Raw genomic sequence first — 18,735 nt, 5'->3', positions numbered from 1 at the left:
AGATTTTTTTTAGGTTGTTCGGCGTTCGGGAACACTTATTAACTGGCTGCTACTGTCCCAACTGCTTAGTGATTCATATCGGGGTATGTTGTGAGGTGAAGGTAGTGGTGAAGGGAAGGAGATGACAAAGTGGAAGGTGGAGAAGTATCTGACAATTCAGATCTCGTCATCAAATATGACTTGCATATTTCGATTCTGAATGTTGACTTTTACTAAGATTATTTTCATCTATGAAGTACATGTATATTTTGATAAGGTGATAGTAATAATGAAAGGAAAACGATTAAGAAAAGAAATTTAAAGAAAGAGTTATAAAGGATGAAAGGTTTCAATTAAAAAAATTGTAGAAATAATTTTTTTTTTTAGGATTGTAGGTTTATTGAAAAGCAAACTGACGTTAATGAAATGTTAAGAGTGCAATACAAAAAAAGGTTGAAAATTGTTAAATTGAAGAGCAAAACGATACGAGTTAGTATTAAAAATCAATAATATTTGGTTGTACAGGAGTAGATAACATAAATAGTTAGGTTAAGGAAGTTAGAATTAGGCGATAATGGTGCAAGCGACGATGGTGGCAACCAGGGGTAGGGAGCTGACGGCTGCCGTGGCTGCGCGCTGAGCGAAACAGGCGGGGAGGTCGACTTGGAGAGTTGAGAGACTAGCGATGAATACTGAGGCTTCGGCAATCTGAAAAATATATTCATAGTAAGTAAATATTTGGATATTCATAGGGTTGAATGTTCGATCGGTTACATTTAAGAAAGAGATTAAGGAAAGGATTAGAGCTTAGTTCCAGTTGTTTCCAAGAAATTCTCGTGCTACAAAATCATCAAAAGGCCATTCGTTGATTCTAGGTGTGTTTCTTCACAACATGATAGTTATCAATTGGTTCAAAAGCTGAATCGACATTTAACGGGAACTTATCAACTGCCAAAAAAAAACAAATGACGAATGAAGCTTGATGACAATGTTACCTTTGAATTCCTGCGAAACAACTGGGCCTAACGAGCACTTAGCGGGAACTTATTTAATTTATTTATTTAACGGGGGATATATTTTCACCATATCGTTTGAAATCAGCACTTAAAAACTAAATTGAAGCAGTTTTATTTTTTTATTTGATGTATTTAATAAATTGCGAGGAGTTGAAATGTTTTCAATTGAAATGTTTTCAACAAACACGTATGTTTTTTAAACTTTTTTTCCCAATTACACTGGGTCAAATAAGGGTAAGGTGGAAGAGGGCGATTTTTCGACAGATATCAGTTCTTTTTTTAACGCATACACAGCACCAAGACTCTAATCAACAATTACGTAAATGCGGGGATAAGGAAGAAGAAGAAGTACATTTAATTGTTAAGAACTGGAGTTGAAATTTTGGTAAAAAGACCGTTGTTTCCTAGGATAAGTATTCTTTAAAACGAAAGTGCAGCGAACTAAAGTAAGAGTGGGAAATAGTTACGTTAGCTGAGATGACGGCGGCCTGTTCTGCAACCCTGGCGGTGGCGATTCCGACGACCTTGAGGTCGCACAGCTCTTGGGCGATGGAGTTGAAGGTGCTGGCAACAATTGGGTCAGGGCAGGTGGTGATCATGTTGCTCTTCAGGTTGGACACGATGTCGGCGATTGTCTTGGAGGAGGAGACGATGGAGGTGACAATGTCCACAACCTTCTGCACCTTCTCGGTAACGCAGCCGGTGATGCTCTTGATGGTGGCGTTGTTGAAGGCCTCGATCTCGGTCTGGTGATCCTGAAAGACGTAAATTCATAAATAACTCGTAACTTTTTATCAGTCTTACAACTTCTGGAACAACCTGGTGCCTAGTCTACATAGAAATGCTTAGACTCTTCAACCATGAAATTGCACTCGTCGCGGCTTTGTGTCGTGCAGCTTTGAAGTGCGCATAGTACAAGGAACCGATAGAATGGACGCATTTAAACAATGATCACCGTGGTTTAAAAGTGTCCAGCGGTCCACATTGGCACAATGACAAGAACTCATTAGGGCATTAGGAACCGGCCCTGGATAGGCCTTTGTGAAAATGATTGCGAACACTATTGAATGAATGTTCCGACGAACAATGCGGTACAATAATACTATTTTACCATCTATTTCAATGCACCTTTAACATATAACATATAAGGCCAAAGCCTTGTCCTTGTCTGAATGCAGTAATTAACCCAACCACAGCCCAGTGTGATAAGATACCAGTATCGTGTTACATTAGACACACTTTTGTAGTATTATTTGTAGAAGTAGATAAACAAAGTCTTACAGTAAATACTGCAAATTGAAGACTATATTTGTACGTTATTTAATAAACATTGATATACATGGTGATTACGAAACACACTGCGCATAATTCCCTTTGCATATTTTATCACGCATTACCTATTTATAATCATCTTATTCAAACAGTATACCGTTATATTCTTTAAAAAAGATGATTGGAAAGAAACATACAACCTTGCGAATACCAGTATAAAAGAGTAAAACAGTGGGTGGACAGCACTTTGCTTACATTAAACATGTCTAAAATAAAATCATTAAAAAATGTTTAAAAACAATCAGTGCTACACGGAGAAAACTTACTGACATGAAATGTTGTTAATTTATTAAAAGCTGGTAAATTATCAGTAAAACTCGAATATGTTATAAAGAATTCGAAAGAATGTTTTTGTCCATTTGGTCAAGGATACGTACGTTGAAAAAAAGTGTTCAGATATATTCTGAATGACTAATACTTTATTAGAAAATAGTCATGCAGTAACATTTTTAACAGTATCTTGATAAAAAAAGCGGTATTCATTTTCCTCCGTGTAAATTTCATGACTTTCATAACACCCACACAACTCATCATCTCACAATACATGAAATTAACCGAAGTTTCGGAAATAATAACTCTCCCTATAGGTAAATAGTTAGGTGTTATATTTAACGATAATCTCAAATGAAACACCAATTTTAAAATACAGCTTTCAGTAAAGAGTGCGCACACAGAATCATATATTATTTCATTGCGAGAAATTTAAACAACGCGAAACATAAAAAAGTATATGTGTTGTAGACAATCTAACTCAATAATAACCTACGGTTACATTGGGTGGGAGATACAGGAACACTAATAAACCCGTCATTAAAGGCATTCAATCTATTTAACGTGTTATTATGAAGAAACCTTTCAGATATTCTCCCTTCAAGGAATTTAACCTACTTGATGTTCGACAGTGTTATAAAAAAGGATAATAATGTATGTCTATAAAAAGTTATAATATTCGAACATAAACATCAGACTAGAAATAAGGGCAAAGATGACCTTTCTGTTCCATCGAACAACACAGTGATATCAAAAAATATTCTCGTACCTCAGACCAAAAACATATAATAAACTCCCTTCATGTCTGAAACTGTGTGAATTGTCATCCTCAGGTTCAAAAAGAGCTAAACGGTTAATAGATTTAGGTATAACTGATTTGAAAACATTATTAGAAAATGTCTGATTATTTATTACGACTCTACTGTTTTCTCTTCGCTTATGTTTCTTTACCGACATTTTTTTTGTCTTTTCTTCCATTTTTATGTTTTCTATTCACCTTTACTTACACAAATAAATAAATATAATATAAATAGAACTCTTTACAATTTGATATCATTACGCAACTACCGAATATACAATATATAGAAGTAAACTGTGAGCTGACACGTCATGATTACTTCCTTAGAACTGGCACTGCCTAGTTACAAACCACTGTTGACTGGATATCTAGGCATTTGGTACTTATAATTAATATCATATTATTGTATATCCATTGTGCAAATATCCAATATCCATGTATACATTATGTATTACTTAATTCTGCAACTTATGCACGATGTATAATAATTTACGCAATATGATATTAACAGTTCCGTTTTGTGAACAACTAGCTATTATTACTGGTAAAGCTTTGTTCGCTTTTTGGAAGAGCTCATATGTTCTCATAGAAGTCATTGTGTCTCCCTTACCGCCATAGTAATAAATATGAATTAAACGATGTTAGAAAGAGAAAACACCAAGCTTTATATTCAAATTAGAAGTTAACCACAGAAAAATTTAATATTCACCCATATTATACCAAAAGTTCCGACCGGAATTTGAGAAAATTTAAGACTAATATAATTTTACATATTATACCAAAAGTTTCGACTGGAATTTGAGAAAATTTAAGACAAATATATTTTTTCTACCATTTATAATATATTTTTATTATCAGTAATTTTCAGTGTTTAGATGAAAAATGTAAGGTGAGCCATTTTCAAAACTTTTTTATGTTTGATTTCAAAAGTTAAATACTTATTTTTTTGTATACTTCTAATAATAAAATGGGAAAGCATATTTCTTCACCTTCCAAAAATAATTTTTTATTTTTATTTTCGGACATATTGGAAAAGATCTAATTATTCAGATTTTTCAAAAACCGGAAATACACACAAATTCTTCGACTTTCTAAAGCATCTTTAGGAAATATGACGGTCAAGAATTAACCTACCCAAACCGCTAATATCTAATCTTCATCAAGGTAGTCAACGGCAGATAAATAAATTGATAGGTGGTGCATAAGAAGTTTCCTAATGTTTTCATTCACAAAATGTCCAATTAAAAAGTGATTGGTATACACGAAAAAAAGTAAAAATATATTTTCAGGCTTTAAAAAAGAAAATTATCCACATTGTTTGAAAAGGGTTGAATTTCAATTTATATTATATTATTGTAAAGTGTAGACGTTTTATTTAATTTATTATTTTTAAGTATTGGTGTCATCCAGAAGTCACGCAGAAGTGAATGCAAGGAAAGACGTCGTAGCACAAAAGGTACAGTCAGAAACAAAATTCAGCACTTTGGCAACAAAACTCCTTCCAGAAAAGAAAAGAAAACTATTTCAGGATTAGTAGATGTAACAATATTGATGATTTAACCCACCCCCTACGAAGCTTAAAGAACTGGTAGCCAATTTCGGAACCTTCAGAGAATACCCCAACCTTTAAAGTGACCGAAAGTAAGAGCACATATATATTATAATCGTGAAAGTTCTACTGCTTGTGAGAGATTAACACGTATGTTGGACTGACCTGTGCACATCCCTGAAGCTTGGCGAGAACTCCTCCTTGCTTGGTGACATCGGCTTCAATCTTAGTCTGGAGAGCAGACATGACCTTGGCGGCCTCTGCCTTGGCGTCCTCGGTTTTGTTCACGGCGAAGTTCTGGATGTCGGCGATCAGAAGGCCGGCGGCAGTGGTAGTCTTGGTGATCTGCACCTCAGCGTTAGCTACCAGCTTCGCAGTGGCTGCATCCACGCTTGCCTGCACCTCTGCCAAAGTTGGTATGCTGAGCTGTGCATTGTTTTCCTGGAAAACAAAAGCAAAATTATCATTAACATTTCATAGTTTGTTTGGAGAATATTTCTTAATCAATCAATAATGAAATGTTGAAAGCAAGGGTTAGAGGTCTCACTAGTTTAACAAGAAATGTTATTTAGCAAATTGTCCATTTAAGAAAAATACAGTTTACGAACAAAATTAAAGACTTTTGAGAAGACAGTGAATAAATCATTAAAAAAACGATAAAAATAAAAGTGATACAAAAACAACAAAAAAAAACGTCAATAATAGGGGTTGGTTTATTTTAACGAAGTATTACATAATGAGGTTGATTGCAATGATTAAGAGCGGGAGCACACAGAGAGCGGTCAGAGTTCTGCGTTCTAGTGACCGTTGACCGCTCAAGAGTTCCAAAGCACACAAGCGGCGCACAGTGGGCTGAAAATCGCCTTTCATAGACATAGAGACTTGAATTTTCAAGGGTATTTTTTTTGGCTAGAAATGGATTCTGCTGATCATTACTATGCTATAAAATGTCGTACGAAGCAATTGCGTGTACAAATGAAGGAGTTATAATTTTTTTAAGAAAAATTTGTATGGCGCTGACATTAAAAATGAGGCTATCTCTGGAATCATAAGGTTGGCCGTTCTATCCTTACACACAAATAATACTACTATTTATTTGTATATTTTTGACATACTTCATCTTGTGGCGCAAGGTGCGATTTTTTTTTTTAAATCCTCAAAGTTGAAAAAAACCCTTTTTAATGTTGATGATTCATTTTAATGCTTAAATGCTTTTAGGCTTGCAGAGTAAATAAAATATTGTAAACTAGACAAATCATACTCATATGTAAAGCATTTAAGCATTTAAATGAATCTTCAACATAAAAAAGTTTTTTTTTTAACTTTGAGGATTTAAAAAAAAAAAATCACAAGTTTCGCCACAATACGAAGTATGTCAAAAAATATTAGTATATTTGTGTGTAAGGATATAATGGTCAACTTTATGATTCCAGAGATAGCCTCATTTTTAATGTCAGTTCCATACAAATTTTTCTTAAAAAAATGATAACTCCTTCATTTGTACACGCAATTGCTTCGTTCGACATTTTATAGCATAGTAATGATCAGCAGAATCCATTTCTAGCCAAAAAAATACCCTTGAAAATTCAAGTCTCTATGTCTATGAAAGGCGATTTTCAGCCCACTGTGCGGCGTTCAAATTTTCGCGTTCTAGATTCGTTTGGGTCTTTGCATATGCAACATGTCACTTGAAAGTTCACCATCCGATGAAGAATTATTGCTCTTGTGGAGCTTAGCAGCTTCTAAAAAGAAAATGAAGTATTGGGTGCACCCAATCAACACAACGCGAGAAGAACAAGGCGAATTTACTAGAATTTTTCAGGATTTACTTAAAGATGAACAACGATTCTATATTTTTATAATTTACATCACTTAAATCGTATTAAACTCCTTTTCCTAACCAATTCAATTAACTATTCCGTGTTTGTAACTTCAGACATCGCGGCGTTCTGGCGTTCTCTGCCTCGGCAGGAAAAGAACTCTTAGAGCGTGAGCACACAGAGAGCGGTCAGGAGTTCCGAGTTCCGCGTTCGGCGTTCATTAGAATGTACTGATACTATAACAACAACGCACACAGCGGGCAGTCAGACCGCGGCGGTCGAAACGGAACGCCGCGTTCTAAGAGTTCTTTTGCCGCCGAGGCAGAGAACGCCAGAACGCCGCAATGTTTGAGGTTACAAACACAGAAAAGTTAATTGAATTGGTTAGGGAAAGGAGTTTGTTATACGATTTAAGTGATGTAAATTATAAAAAACGCGAAAAAAAAGTCGAAGCTTGGTTTGAAATTGCTACTAGTAAATTTAAATTTTAAGTAAATTTTATTATTAGTAAATTCGCCTTGTTCTTCTCGCGTTGTGTTGATTGGGTGCACCCAATATTTTCTTTTCTTTTTAGAAGCTGTTAAGCTCCACAAGAGCAATATATTTTCACGGATGATGAACTTTCTAGTGACATGTTGCATATGCAAAGACCCAAACGAAACTAGAACGCGAGAATTTGAACGCCGCTTGTGTGCGTTGGAACTCTTGAGCGTCAACGGTCACTAGAACGCAGAACTCTGACCGCTCTCTGTGTGCTCACGCCCTAAGAATGCGACGTTCCTTTTTGACCGCCGCGGTCTGACTGCCCGCTGTGTGCGTTGTTGTTATAGTATCAGTACATTCTAATGAACGCCGAACGCGGAACTCGGAACTCCTGGCCGCTCTCTGTGTGCTCCCGCTCTAATTGTTAGGTTAAGAGTTCTAGCGTTGTTAGTTTTGGCTCTTAAAATTTATGAACTATTTTAAAGAAAGTATTAACTAGAAAGTATTATCACCAAGGATTGGTTGATAACTAGGATAAGAGCCTTGTTAGTAAGTTCCAAATTAGTTTTATGTAATATAGTGACTTCTTAGATTAATTTAAACATTTTAAGGAAGACACCACAAGACAGTAATATTATTTTCTACTTTTAATTGGATATTTGGATTTATTTGATATGATGGCTTACGTGAACGAAAACAACAGCGAACAGAGCAAAGAAGAAGAATAGTTTGGCGTCCATGGTGAAGTGTTCTCAAAGGCTGTCTCTGAAGATTTAATTAGTTGACAGACGTTCCCAATTATAAATACCCTTTTTTGTTTGCATCTCAAAATGAAGTTATCATTTTTGTATGTACAGGTGTTTATTCAAATAAGAGCAAACAAGAAGACAAAACCTAACTAAAAGTGATGGGTGAATATTATATAAACGTGAACGTGAAACGCTGAACGGAATATTTTGACGCGTAGAAGAAAGGTTCTGTACGCGAGGGTTGATGACCAAAAATTTTTTTTTTCAAAGTGGTACATACTAAAAAGACGTTTAAATTAATCCTTGAGTATCATGAGTCCGTTTTACCGAAGAGTACGAATGAGGTGCAAGCAATTTTGATCTTCTTAATCTTGGTGTCCTGAAAAAGGAACTGTGTTAAGCCTACACTCTTTGTAGAATATATAAATGACCTATGTAATATTGATTTTCCTGGTAAAAATTTCTCGTTTGCCGACGATACTACAATAACAGTTCAAGAAAAAACATGAAAAAATATAACCAATAAAGCTAACAAATGTATTTCTTTTGTCAAAAAGTCGCTACATAGGAACCTTCTAGATATGATTTATGATTTTTGAGGGTCAGAAGAATTATAATAATGTATTTTTTGGGTCTTATGCCGTGTTGCGCTATATCATTCTATAGTCAACGTTTTGGATAGCATTACAGAGTCCATCATCAGTGCATGTGTAAAGATTGTGGTGATATGTGTGCTTATGTATGTAGATGTGATATCTTATTGCCATCTTCAATTCTCTGGCAAGAGCTATTACAGTACAGGGTGCAGCAAAACAGACAGTGCAGTTTTGAAGTCGTCTCGTCTCTCTGAGGGGTGCGATGGGGCTGCCCGCGCGCTCAACTGCTTTAAGCATTTGCGACTTTTTCCTGTGGGGCTACCTGAAGGAAAATGTTTTTAAACATCGTCTTCACACCTTGGAAGAACTCAAGAACCGAATACTGGAGGAAATACTTAACAACAGTGTACCATATTTTTACATTTGCTTACCAAGTATTACATACTAATTTTGATGCTATATGTAAACAATTTTAATAACTTCTTATTTATATTTATTTTCTTTAAATTGTTTACTTTTTACTATGTCTTATATTCTTTACTTTTTTTATTCTTTTTAAATTCTTTAATATTTCAATCTTTGATATATTCTTTCAAATTATTTAAATGTATTATTAAACACTAATATAAAATATCAAGAGCACATATAAAATATCAACAGTTCATTTTTTTTCTTATTAGTAGATTGATTTCGTAAATTGAATATATATAAACATATACTTTTTCATTGTATGCTACATATATTATCTTGAACTATATACTCCTTATTATCTTTTAAATTATATACTTTTTAATTACTATTTAACTAACTATTTTAATTTCTTTTATATTTTATACTTGATTTATTATTTTAATGTACTGTATATATAATCAACCACCACAATATGGGGATGTGTCTAGTTTGGTGGTCTTTACATACCCATAAAATGTAATAACCGAACACACTGAATAAAGAAAAAATCGCCGCCATACCCGTCGAGGTGTGCCTAATGCGGCCGAAATCTTCAGAAATCGCCTTCATCAATTTATCGCTGCTGGGGGCGATCATCTTTCTGATGTCATATTTAGGACATGATGTATAAAACAACATAATGTACCGAATAAAACAAAATTAACCCCGATTCTGTAAGTTGCGCCGTTGTTTTTAATAGCCCTTCCAAACTGCACTGTCTGTTTTACTGAACCCTGTATAATTTAAAATGGTTTTCTGCGTTCAGTTTTTGTGTAGCCGTCAATTACCGGATACATAGAACTATTGAGCTTAGCCCCGTTATCTTTATTAATATTAATAAGATTTTCATGAGTTTTAATTGCCTTCCTTAATATGAATTGTGTCTCTCTAAGTGTTTTGGGTCTTCGTAGGACTTTAGGAATAAATCCAAAGTAATGGCCGGTTTCAGCTAAATACTCGATAATTGCCGATTTGTCAGGGTGGCCCAGTTTTAATGCTCGAAAATGTTCTTGTATCCTATTGGAGATCGTCCGTTCTGTCTGGCCTACATAATAATAAATTTGCAAATATAGACACTCGTGCTGACATATTCACTGCTAGTTACTATCACTACAGAATTTAATTGTATCACATTCTAACTCATATTAACGACTGTTAAATTGATTGTACCTAATATTTTAATATTACTTGCGTGGCAACTTTTCCTTATCCCTCTCCTCCCCTTTCCCGTTCCAACCCATGTCTATTTAAGTATAGTTATAATCACTTTTATTTATTGCTGTTTATGGTAGCCATATTATAGGTTTATCGTTTACAAGTTAGTTTTATGTTTCTGAATATATATCTGTGAACATTAATAATTGGTCTGTTTTTTTGTTATCCTCTTATGTATATTGTATTACTAAGACTGTTTATGTTCCTCAAATAAATAAATAACCTTGTCACACCAAAACAGCCAGATTTATAAACCCCATCTGTGTCAAGAGGAAGCTTGGTTTTTGCAAGCCTTACTAAGTCGTGTGTTTTTGTCGTAGTACCGAAGACAGTCTTAATGCTTGATATTCTCAAAAAAGTGCAATCAAGACTTTTTTATCTTAAATTACCATAAAATTCTTCAGTCTTTTCTACAACACCCCAGCTTCTAAACAAATTCAACAATATTCAGTAAATTATTGGAAAAAAATTATTTACAAATATCTAAGATGACAACCTAATCATATCATAACAACAAAGCAACATGGTTTTACAAAAGGCAGAAATGTGGAAAGTAATCTCGTTCTTCTTACTGAATTAATCGTCGATCACATGAACAACCGCACTCAAGTAGATATCATATATACAGACTTTGCCAAAGCATTTGATAAAATTAATAAAAAAATATTACCAAGAAAACTTTGGTCATTAGGTATACGTGGTAATTTATTTCGTTGGGTTACATCTTATAGGTATACTCAACAGATCACAGGCAGTAGCAATAAAGGGCTTCGAATCAGATTTTAATGAAATTTCCTCTAAGCTCCAACATTGTTCTCATCTAGGATCATTGTTTTTCATTTTGCATATTAATGATTTGATTAATGTTGTAAAATACTCTGAAATAGAATTATTTGCTGATGATGCTAAGCTATATAAGCAAATACAAAGTCTAAACGATTGTGTCAGTTTACAACATGATTTAAACAATATATTACCACCTATTGCCAACAAAATCAACTATATCTAAATGTTTCAAAATGTCATCACATTCACAGTCTTTTCGAGAAATAAAAATAAAATATTATTTAATTATTCTTTAAACAACAACAACATTGCAACAGTCTCAGATATTCGTGATCTTGGAGTAACCCTTGATAGTAAACTAAAATATAACCTTCATATACATCAAATCACAAATAAAGCTGCTAAAATGTTAGGCTTCATCATAAGAAACACAAAACTTTTTTAATAGCATCGACTCAACTCTACTTTGCCTACGTACGAAGTCATCTGGAGTTTGCATCAGTTGTTTGGTCTCCATTTTACAAAATCCACATTAACAAAATCGAAGCAATTCAAAACAAATTCCTAAAATATCTTTGTTATAAGTCATTTGTAAGATTAATTAATTATGCAGAGGCAGCTTCACAAAATTGATTAACTGAGTGTACGGAGGCATCATAAGGATGCACTATTCCTGTGTAAGGTAGTTACCAATAATAATATATTCAATGCCCAAAGTTGCTAAATAATATTCAATTCAATATATCTGCGCGTTCAACACGCTCTTCTGTCCTGTTCATGGTGTATCAATGCAAAACGAACTCAAAGCAGAATTCTTGCCTGAACAGACTATGCAATAATTACAATAGCGAATTATCCAAGGTGGATATTTTCAGTTGCGATCTTACAAAATACAAGAGGTCCATAAAATAAAATTTCTCTGATGGTTTGAGAATAATTTTATGTCTCTATTGTTTATATTTCTATTATGATTTGATTTATATCTACAAATTCTCTCCATGGCTATAAATATATTGATAAATGTTTAGTTTTGTAATTTTTTCGTTTTATATAATCTTTTGTTTTGTATAATTTTTTGATATATTACTTTCTTATAAATTTAATTTACTTATTCCTTATTATGCTGTCTCAGTAGAGGTAAAGTCACAAGGAGGAAATCCATAATTGGTTTTATTTTGGCTATATAATACTAATGTACAAACTGAAATAAATGTAAACTGTCGATTTCCAGAAAATGTATAAATAAATAAATTAAAAAAAACTAATCTTAATCACAGCGGCAATTGTAAAGCTATAAAGATGTTTTGTATTTTCAATTTATATTACCCTGTATTTTACAACTGTTAACAGTAACAATAAATTTCAATAACAAAAAAAACACGTGGACTGTTCCTCTACGCAAGAAGATAACCGTTTTTAAGTCATATTCTTTGTTGCATGTGACTTGAGACATGCGTAATGTGTAATACATAGTAGGTACAATAAAAGTATTTAAACCCAAAAATTTTCATTTATTCATTTATTAAAATTAATAAGTAAATAAATAAATTTTAAATGAAAGCATGTTATGTGTATTAAAGGAAAATTCTAGGATGTATAAAAGTTTTTTTTCGGAAAAAAATAAGTTTATTGATAAATAACATGACGCTTATGTTAAGAGTGCAGTACATACTAAGGCTGAAATTGTTAATTAAAACTGCGAATCGATTTGAGTTAGACATAGTATAGTATGATTGGTTAGTTTAAGGGTGGTGGAATTAGGCCAAAATGGTGCAAGCTGCGATGGTGGCAACAAGGGGCAGAGAGTTTACGGCAGCCTTAGCGGCCCGCGCAGCAAAACAGGCGGGGAGGTCGACTTGGAGAGTTGAGAGACTAGCGATGAATACTGAAGCTTCGGCGATCTGAAAAATTATGTTCATACTTAGTAAAAAATAAAGTAGGGCAAAACCGGATATTTCAAAACACTAGTTGGATTACGAAAAATAAGAAAGACAAAAAAATATGGTAATGAAAATTACAGCTATTTGTGCATTAAAAATCTGAAGTTGGCGATATTGACATAAAAGTTCGTTGTAGGTAATGTAGCTATTTGAGAGGCTGCTATTTCATTTCTCTTTCAAAAATCGCTCTTCGATGGAAGCAACGAGACAATTTATCTATGGCGTTGTTAGATATATGTAGTTTTGAAAAACTGTTTTGTCAATTATTTTGCAGATTGTTTTCTGACCAATAGTCGTTGTAGGTAACTATGTCGTGGTAGGTAACTGTCAACCAGTATTGAATAATTACCGATAGTGTCAATAAAGACTTTTACCGTGTTAACGTTGATCATTTTAAGTCGAGTATGGTCGATCGATAAAAGTTTTATAGATAAAGCCGGTAACTTGACATCGTTGCTGAGCTTAACCTACAAATAACAGTTCTCGTCGAATAAATTAAAAATACTTAGCCGTTATTAACTATTGTTTGTTTGCAGTCATACTCGGAATCAATGACAAGTTCCCGACACTGTCGATTTAATATTTATCAATCGACTGTGTTAGATACCCAGTTCACGATTACCACCTCAGATGCATAAGTAAAACATTTAAAAAAAATCATACGTTAGCGGAGATGATGACGGATTGTTCAGCAACCCTGGCGGTGGCGATTCCGACGACCTTGAGGTCACACAACTCTTGGGCGATGGAGTTGAAGGTGCTGGCAATAATTGGATCAGGGCAGGTGGTGATCATGTTGCTCTTCAGGTTGTACACGATGTCGGTGATTGTCTTGGAGGAGGAGACGATGGAGGTGACGATGTTAACAGCCGTCTGCACCTTCTCGGTAACGCAACCGGTGATGCTCTTGATGGTGGCGTTTTTGAAGGCCTCGATCTCAGTCTGGTGATCCTGAAAGACATTTATTCATAAATAACTCGTTCATTTTCAACAGTGCTGTTTCCAATTTTAGTAAAAACAGAGTCCTTCTATCAATCTTACTGTTGTCAACACAAATCTTACAGTACTTACAAGAACAAAATTTTCAACCATAAAGTTCTTCTTTGTATAGGAGTCTCCAGATATTTCGGATTTGAAAAGAACAAGTTGAAAAGAATCGGCTTGACTTGTCGGACGGCTAAACCTTCCGACGTGGTTGCTTCAGCTAATTGTTGAAAATGGATGGTCTGTAGGCAGTTTATGATTGGAGAGATGAAGTTGGCTACATAAACATAACGAAATTTTTCTGCCACTAGATTTACATAGAAACTTACAGAATTGTTGTCGATTAAGAGAAATATGGAGGAAGGGAGATAGAGCTTTCGATGAACCTTTAAGGCCGAAATCTTGTCCTTGCCAGAATGCAAATAACCAACCAAACCATCGCCGACTGTGATAAAAAACTAAAGAGGTGTCACATCATATACACTTTTGTAGAATTTTTTGAAGTAGATAAACAAAGTATCAAGGCATTAAATACAAGTACTAGCAAATTACCCAGTGCGATGTAGTGAAGATACTTGTAAGATAATATTTGTCTGAACCTTCATTTGTACGTCATTTAAATGGGTATATAAACATTGGTTTATTATATTATGGTGATTAGGAAATACAAAGCGTATAATCTACAAAGCGTGTTTTTTCATAAACAACCTATTATGAATATGAATAAACAACATCAAGGCTTTACTTTCAGTTGAAAAATAAAAACAGACTTTATTTTGGCTTATACAGAAAACCCTAATAATGAGTGAATGTTTTCAGTGTGATAGGTACCGTAATCGAACATTATATGAAATAGGAAAACTAACGTTTACATTTAACCACCAATTTATGAAGATATTAGCTACCTACCGGATTTGCTTCAATCAAACCTTTTTCTGCTTTCTTTGAGTAAAGTCCAACCACACGTCAATTAAGGCTTTCTCCGAAAATAAACATAAATGCATGTTTTCAGTTTCATACAGAATATGATATGCTTAAAAGATGTATTATATTATAGTGCATTGTTATATTCCAGAAGACAACAGAGAATATATTTGTGGCCCATCAGTGTAGTATTAAACTCACATAATCTTTTTATAAACAGTTGTTGGTAATTAAGATACTATCATGGCTTAAAATTGTTAAGGTGAAAAAGATATACATACATTGAGAACGTTATCATAAGTACCAGAGCCTTGATCGTACCCGAGAAAGATCTTTTGTATCATAAAAAGATTGACATGGTGATAGTGATACGAGAGATAAAAGACATACGTATTTCTAAAATGTAAAACTATTTGACTGACCTTTTTTAATCAGAACCAACTAAAACGCAATATAGTCGACGTTATTTCAATAAAAGAACAGAGGATCAGAAAATTTAAGATATGTTTCAAACATCATTTCTATTCTGGTAATAAATCCAAGAAACAGTAAAAAAACATCTAAATTAAATTTAGGCATAAGATATTTGCCCAATTATGTAAAATATTAGGCTCGTACTTCACTTACTTGATTTTAGTGGTTACACCAAAAAGGTATGAAGGAGTATGATAGCAATGTTTTGCCGACAAAGACCAAGAAAACCACAACAGGAACGGCAACATAGTTACGAAAATAGTAGAAATAGCACGTAAATAGCGCATAGAGCTAAAAGGCAATTTTGGAATCTTCAGAGAATACCCCCAACCTTTTAACTGACCGAAAGTAAAAACAACGATATAAGTTGTACAACTTGCAAGACATTGACATGTTTGTTGGACTGACCTGTGCGCATCCCTGCAGCTTGGCGAGAACTCCTCCTTGCTTGGTGACCTCAGCTTCAATCTGCGTCTGGAGAGCAGACATGACCTTGGCGGCCTCTGCCTTGGCGTCCTCGGTCTTGTTCACGGCGAAGGTCTGGATGTCATTGATCAGAAGGCCGGCGGCGGTTGTAGCCTTGGTAGCCTGCGTTTGAGCGTCAGCGGCAAGCTTCGCAACGGCTGCATCCACGCTTGCCTGCACCTCGGCCAAAGTTGGAATGCTGAGCTGCGCATTGTTTTCCTGGAATTCCAAAGGAAAGTATGGATCTGATTCTACTAAATATTGTGTAATAAAATACAGTATTTCAGGTAAAAGTCATGAAATGTCGGTAAATTACACATTAATGCACTGCATAAATATATTTTACAATATGGACAGATCAAGAGTAAAATATTGTTGATGTGAAACATCTTTCGGTGCGTCTAAGGGGGTAGAACCGACGCCGAACAGACAATTAGTTTATCACAATGAATTGACTTTTAGTGAGCAATGCAATGCAATATCAAATAAAATATAATATATAAATTATGTGACACCTCACAAGAGTGCCCCTTTTTGAACGGTGTAAAGACAGGGGAACTATATTGTCATTCGGTTTGGGCTGGTCCTGGGGCGGATTAAGGTAGGGATGTGGAAAGGGATTTATAAATACGGGTCTTGAAGTGGCTCGTAAAATGAACGAGGAAAAACAGATGCCGGTAAAAACCACGATATTATTAATCACAACAATAAGTTTTGAAAATCGACAGTAAAGTAAGTATCAACGCTGGATACCCTTTCTTATTAAGTTATTAAGTTGCTATTGTTGATTGTAAGTTTTTTTTAATAAATATTTTATCTTTTTAGAAGTGACTAAAAAACTTTTAAAAAATTTATAAAAAACACTTTTCTTAAATACGTATTTGCTTACGTGAACGAATACGGCAGCGAACAGAGCGAAGAAGAAAATTAGTTTGGCGTCCATGATGAAGTGTTCTCAAAGGCTGTCTCTGAAGATTTAACTAGATGAGAGACGTTCTCAATTATATATAGGCCTTTTCTATTTGCACCGCGAAATTTAGCGAGCATTTGAGTGTGAACAGGTGTTTATTCAAATTAGAGCAAACATGAAGAGGAAACCTAACTAAAATAAGTTTATATTGTTGCGGAATCTTAGTTTACTTCCTCTGTTATTAACGTTTTGTATGCGAGGATCGACGACCAACAACTTCATGGTTTTATTCAATGTCCCATAATGTCACAATGCTGTCAGCCCAACTTGAACGAATGTTTTTGTTTTTTGTTTTATGTGAAAACCGCACAACTGCTCCCAACCGTCTGAAGCGAGTGACTCTATGACATTCCCAGTAGGGGTATGTTGTGAGGGTGAAGGTAGTGGGGAGGGGAAGGAGATGGGGAGAAATAGGCAGGGACGTGCCGAGCTATTCCAAGCAGATCTGGTCACCAAACACGGCTAAAGCCATTTTAAGCAATGTTTTAATCCTGAACGGTGGTCTTACCCAAAAATACTGAAACATGCCGAAAATATACCTTATATTATTTGAAATTATTAAATTGTAAAATAATATAAATTAACTTGTTTGTGCACGTCGGGATTTGACACGTGACCTCCAGATTGCTAGTCGAGAGCTAACCCCGAGACCACGGAAGTCTTTAATAGTAAATGAAGGAATAAATAAATGTTACATATTACCATCATCAAGAATAATGATTGTAGGTCAAAAACAGTGAGAAAAAAAGAGTGGAAGATACTTCAGTATTGCCCTTATGAACGGCCATTCAGAATCTAAAACTTATTTGAAAAGCCGTATTTGGTGATCAGGTCTGAATAACTTCATCCCCACCTATCTCCTCCCTTATCTCCTCCCCCCCCCCGCTCCCTTCAGCTTCACAACATACCCCAATTAGGGTTTCCATAGTCTCACTGTATCTAGGCGGTTGGGAGCAGTTGGGATGTTGGTTGGGTATTTGGTAAAAAAAAAATATAGCTTAAAAACAGTAAATACTACCTCTTCCTTCTTGAGCCAACGTTTCGTACAGCCTTACTGTGGAATAATATGAGATATTTCTATCTGGTTTATCTCATCCAATGAAGTCTTAAAATGGGTTTAAAATATTTTCAAAAATCAGATATCAGAATATCGACGAAAATAGTGCAACCAAAAGGAGAATATTACTTTGAGGTTTTTGATCAAAATTATAAAATGGTGATTTTAAATCATAGATTTTTTAAATTATAGACTTAGGGCTTTTACATAAAACAAGTGTTAATTAAATTCGTTTATAAAAGAATAGATATGTAAAGTATAAAAACATAAGATAGTACCAGAATGAATCAATATAATACAATAAATTTAAAGATAAACTAAACTACCGATAATAAATAGCATAAATCAACATGAGTGAGTTAAAGATTATATTTTTTTAGTAGAAAAAGAAAATGTTAAAAAATGTAATTATTTTTTTATGACGCCTCGCAAGAGTGCCACTGTCTGTATAGCGTAAAGACAGGGGAACTATGTCACCTACAAGTTGGACAGCGTTGTGATGCGGGTTTAGGCAGGGGCTTTATGAAGGGATTTATTAAGAGGAAGCTACAAGCCAAAAATGTGTATATTATCGGTATACCTTATATTGTAGGTAATAAGCGTTAAAATCGCTTGACAAACGGAGTTTAGAAACGTTCGATTTCAAGCACAAAACTGTTTTTTATTTATTTTGTAAATAATTTTATTAAAAAGCAAACAAGTTAATCATGTGAAACTGTCACAGATTATTTTAGCTATAATACTGTGTTTTTCAAAAGATGTTTCCTTTACGCGTTCGTACATTTCTATTGAAAAAATACTTTTTTTAGTAGCTTACATTTATATTTTTTTATTTAGTAATTTATTTTTTATTTGTATTCTACTCAAGCGAAACAAT

At 34.3% G+C, this 18,735-nt stretch overlaps 2 protein-coding genes across 2 annotated transcripts; both read right to left on the bottom strand.

Annotated features, from left to right (window-relative positions):
- Positions 1 to 345: 345 nt before the first annotated feature.
- LOC149423023 (uncharacterized) lies at positions 346 to 8,039 on the bottom strand. Its single transcript, XM_089632814.1, has 4 exons — positions 7,935 to 8,039; positions 5,111 to 5,386; positions 1,463 to 1,750; positions 346 to 687 (listed from the first exon to the last, which is right to left on the bottom strand). The coding sequence occupies exons 1-4, from the start codon at positions 7,986 to 7,988 to the stop codon at positions 544 to 546; spliced, it is 762 nt and encodes a 253-aa protein (XP_089488940.1). The 5' UTR covers positions 7,989 to 8,039; the 3' UTR covers positions 346 to 543.
- A 4,495-nt stretch (positions 8,040 to 12,534) lies between these two features.
- Positions 12,535 to 16,853, bottom strand: LOC149423022 (uncharacterized). The gene is made up of 4 exons (XM_089632813.1): positions 16,721 to 16,853; positions 15,775 to 16,050; positions 13,648 to 13,935; positions 12,535 to 12,945 (listed from the first exon to the last, which is right to left on the bottom strand). The coding sequence occupies exons 1-4, from the start codon at positions 16,772 to 16,774 to the stop codon at positions 12,802 to 12,804; spliced, it is 762 nt and encodes a 253-aa protein (XP_089488939.1). The 5' UTR covers positions 16,775 to 16,853; the 3' UTR covers positions 12,535 to 12,801.
- Between the last annotated feature and the right edge of the window lie 1,882 nt (positions 16,854 to 18,735).

Source organism: Hesperophylax consimilis, chromosome 6 (assembly GCF_061612785.1).
Source record: "Hesperophylax consimilis isolate HC1 chromosome 6, BYU_Hcon_1.0, whole genome shotgun sequence".
NCBI classification, from domain to species: domain Eukaryota; kingdom Metazoa; phylum Arthropoda; class Insecta; order Trichoptera; family Limnephilidae; genus Hesperophylax; species Hesperophylax consimilis.
The sequence above is the reverse complement of the archived record's forward strand: the minus strand, read 5'-3'. Positions and strand labels throughout refer to the sequence as shown.